This window comes from Phragmites australis, chromosome 13, assembly GCF_958298935.1.
Source record: "Phragmites australis chromosome 13, lpPhrAust1.1, whole genome shotgun sequence".
Taxonomy (NCBI): Eukaryota; Viridiplantae; Streptophyta; class Magnoliopsida; order Poales; family Poaceae; genus Phragmites; species Phragmites australis.
Window position 1 is genome coordinate 18,081,046 of NC_084933.1, and position 4,718 is coordinate 18,085,763.

Below are 4,718 nucleotides of genomic sequence, written 5' to 3' on the forward strand. Positions count from 1 at the left end.
AGCAGGTAAGCGCATCACTGCTCATGGAAAAAGATTTTCATGCAGCGTTACTTCATGCCCTCCAGGCCTCGACTCATAATCATACCGAAAAACTAGATTCAAAAAGAATTTATAGGGGAAAACTTTATCTAATACCCTTCGCGCACTACCCGATACAACCAACTTATTTCAGATGCTAAGTATCCATGTGAGCAATCATTCAAGTGCTACTCCTTTTCTCTCTCCCTTAAAACCCATTGCGATCACTACCTCAGCAACCTAGCTACCTAGGTCCAAAGTGGCCATCCACTAGAAATATCCATATCCAACACGCAAAATGATCATCTCCTCAATCATTTCACACATCTCGCCACTCATCTATCACTCAAACGGCAAATTGGCATGGTTTTCCTCTATGATGGATGCGTTCCTAATGCATATTTGCTCTGGTTGGTGTGGTGTGGTGTGGTGCTTCGCTGCCTAAAAGAATAGACGAAAGCATGGAGGAGAGAATCAAGGTTTGATGAAGAGATGGCTGGAGAATGGCCGGTTGGTACAACTCCACTCCACACACCGGTGCTCCTCCTCTATGGCTTCTTTTTCGGCTATTTGCGTGGAGTAAAACCTCTAAATTGCAACGATAACAAATCAGAATTCTCTAACTTCAGCGGTATTAAAATCACCGTGACTTCAATCTCATGCGAGCGGCTCAATGATTTTACCACTATAGTGAAATCACCATAGTAAAATCGCTACTGTATGAACATGTCCAACTGTACAACACTGAAGCATCGCTTACACATTATTGTACACCTCTGCATTCACCTTTGTGAAGTCAAAGAACCGGATCCACAGCGACTACTGCACACCAACTGGTACTAGAATTGCAGAGTATTGGTAGTAGGATGGTACAACGGTACTGAGCTGCCAGGAATTCTAAAATAAATAATCAGTGATAGGCTTGTTTAGCCAATGTGTCATAATACATGAGAAATGGCAACCGCAGTTGGTTTGCTTGTGCTGTGAGCTTAATTGGTCAGATAAACTATTGCTGCAAACCTCAAGCAGTCGCGTATATGTCATGGAGGACGTCACCGAAATTGGAATATTAATTTTTCGGTGCAAAATAAATATGATCCTAGAACTTATACAACTGGAATATTAAAACCTTGACCCCGCTAGAATTGTATTTAGAATTGCCGTACGGAGGCGATGTTAATAGATTTAGCATCAAAACCACTTCCGGACTATTTCATCTTTTTTTACCAGTCGGTCATATATCGTATGACAGACTGTGCCAATGTCGGAAGCAACAAGTAAAAGAGAGGGAGTATGCGTAGTGTTTTTATCTATTGTTGCGTCTATGAGTGTTACATGCATTTTAGCATCTTATTATTATTTTTCCTCTGGTACTTGCAAGCTGAAATTCTGCAACTAGTTGAACATTATATTCAGCTATTTTGGCACTACATTTGATTGTAAAACGATCAAACCTAGTGAGACCTCACAAGACTAGAAAATAAGACCAAACTGTGGCAATGGGAGAGTTGCCTCACCTAAAACATCTCTAAAAAAGGCCAACTATATTTCCATTCTATTTTTTTTAATGAATGTACCTAATACTATCAATTACAATAGTAAATAACTACAAGATTAGGGGGGAAATGAAGAAAAGGATATCCTCAAGAACTCCCTCGTGTTCTTGCCACCATGGAAGCCAACCATGCAGTGGCATGGCATGCCTCCACATGCCACGTCACGTCGTCGTCGACCCATCTGTGCACGACCTCGACAGCACTGCGTCGCCGCCGTCCTCCTGCTCCTCGCATGCTGCCAGGGCCCGTTCGAGCACGCCGACCACCTCGCTCATGGTGGGTCGGTCGCGCCCGGCCGGCCTGACGCAGTCCGCGGCCAGGTACCCGACGTAGGCGACGGCCTCCATTTCCCCCGGCGTCGGCAGCGGCAGCCGGATGTCGAGCACCCGGTGAACGAGGTCCGCCTCGATGTGCGGCACTGTGACATCCACGACGTTCTTGGGCGTGCCGCTCCCCTCGAACCTCTGTATCACCTTACACCCGGAGAGCAGCTCGAGCAGCACCACCCCGAAGCTGTACACGTCGCTCTTGTCCGTAAGTTGCTGCAGCCGGTAGTACTCCGGGTCCATGTACCCCACTGTGCCGGCCGTCACGCAGGGCTCGTCGTCGCCGGCATTGCCGTCGCCATCGCCGCTCAGGTCGTTGAGCAGCGACAGGCCGAAGTCGGCGACCTTGGCGGTCCAGCAGGCGTCGAGGAGGATGTTGGGGGACTTGATGTCGCGGTGGATGATGGGCGGCACAGCGTAGGTGTGCATGTACTCGATGCCGCGCGCGGCGCCGAGGGCGAGGCGGAGGCGCGCCGGCCAGGACGCGAGCGGCGGGGAGAGCGGGGCGGGGCGCTTGTGGAGGTGGTCGTGGAGGGTGCCGTTGGGCATGAACTCGTAGACGAGGATGCGCTCCCCGCCGTCGGCGCAGAAGCCGAGGAGGCGGACTAGGTTCTTGTGGTTCACGCGGGAGAGGAGAGCGAGCTCGGAGACGAAGGCCGACTCGTGGTTCACGCGGCGCGCGGCAGCGGAGGAGGACGCGGCGCGGGGGTCGCGGCGCTCCGCGCGCTTGATGGCGAACTCGCGGCCGTCGGGGAGGGACGCGCGGTACACGACGCCGAAGCTGCCGGAGCCGATGCGGTGGGACGGCGAGAAGCCGCCCGTGGCGGCCCGGAGCGCCACCAGGGGGAACTGCTCCACCGTCGTGTTCGGCCCCTTGGAGAGCAGCGCGCTGAGCCGCCGCTCCACGCGCGGCGCGGCGTGGATCCGTCCGGAGTCCTGAGAGCGGCTACTCCGGCGCCGGCGCAGGAAATAAACTGCCACCACCGCGGCGAAGACGGCCAGGAGTCCCGAGCCGATTCCGGTGCAGACCAACGCGATCGCCAGTTCGCTCGGCCGCCGCTTCTCCCCCGAGTGAGAGCTTGACGCCGACGAGTTCGAAATAGGTATCGGCGGTGGAGTGTAGCCGCAAGGGTAGCAGATGGCAGCGCCGCCTTCGCCGCCGCAGAGAGGCGCTGAGCCCGACCAGACGCCGCACGGGCACGACCCCGACATCGCGCATGGGCCCGGCAGGACCCGGTCGAACACCTTGCTCACCCCGCCCGCGACGCCACCGCCCCAGCACACCAGCGAATAGTCCGACATGAGCACCCCGCATACCACCTTCCCCTTGGCCTCCAGCGCGACGAACTGCTTCTGCGCCACAGGCGACGGCGGCGACGCCTCCTCCGGCCAGCACGCCACAGTCCAGTTTTCCCACTGGATGCACGTGACCGCGTCGCCCACCGCCAGCGACGACACCGCACGCCCCACTACCTTCGGTGACGGCGCCGCGGACGCCACCGCCGCCGCCTCTCCCCAGCACACCACCTCACCGCTCCCCGCATTCACGGCGCACGCGTGTCTCTCCCCCGCGGCCAGCATGGCGTGCATACCCTTCGGCTCTCGCCCCACCGCGTCCCAGTCACCGTAACACCTAACCTCGGCGGTCCCCACCACCAGCCCGCACACGAACCCTCCGCCTACCGCCACCGCCGAGAACCCCACGCCTTCCGGCACCACCCCCCACGCCCACCTCCAGCACTGTATCGTCTTCTCCACGAGCCCGCACACGTACTCCCCGCCGCCCGACACCGCGGACAGCGCCGCGCCCCTGTACACCCTTTTGGACGGCGCCTCGCTGTCGGTCAGGCCCCACCATCGCATGGACATTTCCAGCGATGCCGTCGGGCCGGCGGAGCATAGGTACCCATCGCCGGCGACGATGGCGGAGAACGGCGTGCTGCCGTCGCCTCCGTAGGAGTAGTTGTGGGCGGGGGCGGAGCGGTTGGCGATGCTGGCGCAGGAGAGCTGGTAGTCCGTCCCCCAGGGGACGAGCGCACACGCGAGGTGCTGCGAGGAGGTGGTGTTGGCGCCGACGGCGGCGATGGCGATGGTGGGGAGGGGAAAGGAGGAGGACGCAAGACGGAGAGGTGGGAGGACAAGGAAAACAAGGATATTTAGGAGGAGGTGGTGGGGTGAAGGTGGAGACATCGGATGGGGAGAGAGGAGAGAGAAGGAGAAGAGAGAGAGGGGGTTGTGTAGACCATTGTGGCGCGAGGAAGGAGAAGGGAAGGGAGAATGGGGAGGGAGGGAAGGGTGGAGGTTTAAAGGTTGGCGTTCTTTTTCTTTTTTTTTTTCTTTTTCTTCTTTGTGTTTTCTTAGGATTATTTGTTTTTATAACTTTATTAGAGGATGTCAGGGATGATCTAATAATAAATTTAGGTATACCGAATGATAGCGTGTTGATATATGTTTTTAGTGGATGTATATCGAATTAAATCGAAGAATACAAGAATTTATTTAGTTTCATATCTTTCGTGGAATAATAGTTCTATATCTTATGTTTGTCTTATGAGTTGAGTGAACTGTTAGAAAGTGTGTTCTTCACTCTCTATAAGTATAAGTAGGGTCTTCACCTCATTATATATCAGATGAAAGATGTTTATACAAATAGTTAGTACCAAAATAGGTGATAGACCTACGCCTGACAAAACATATCTATTTCTAGCTCATCATGATGGTGGGTAAGCACGCTCACCCCGCTCTAGTCATCATGCATGCCCTGTATCATCTCCGAACACTGTCACGCTCAACCGTCAGACCATCCCACTGTATTAAA

General features: G+C 54.9%; 1 protein-coding gene across 1 annotated transcript; it reads right to left on the reverse strand.

Moving 5' to 3' along the window:
* Positions 1-837: 837 nt before the first annotated feature.
* On the reverse strand, positions 838-4,177 carry LOC133887764 (serine/threonine-protein kinase-like protein CCR4). Its single transcript, XM_062327738.1, has one exon. It carries the CDS (start codon positions 4,088-4,090, stop codon positions 1,736-1,738), a length of 2,355 nt encoding a protein of 784 aa, XP_062183722.1. The 5' UTR covers positions 4,091-4,177; the 3' UTR covers positions 838-1,735.
* Between the last annotated feature and the right edge of the window lie 541 nt (positions 4,178-4,718).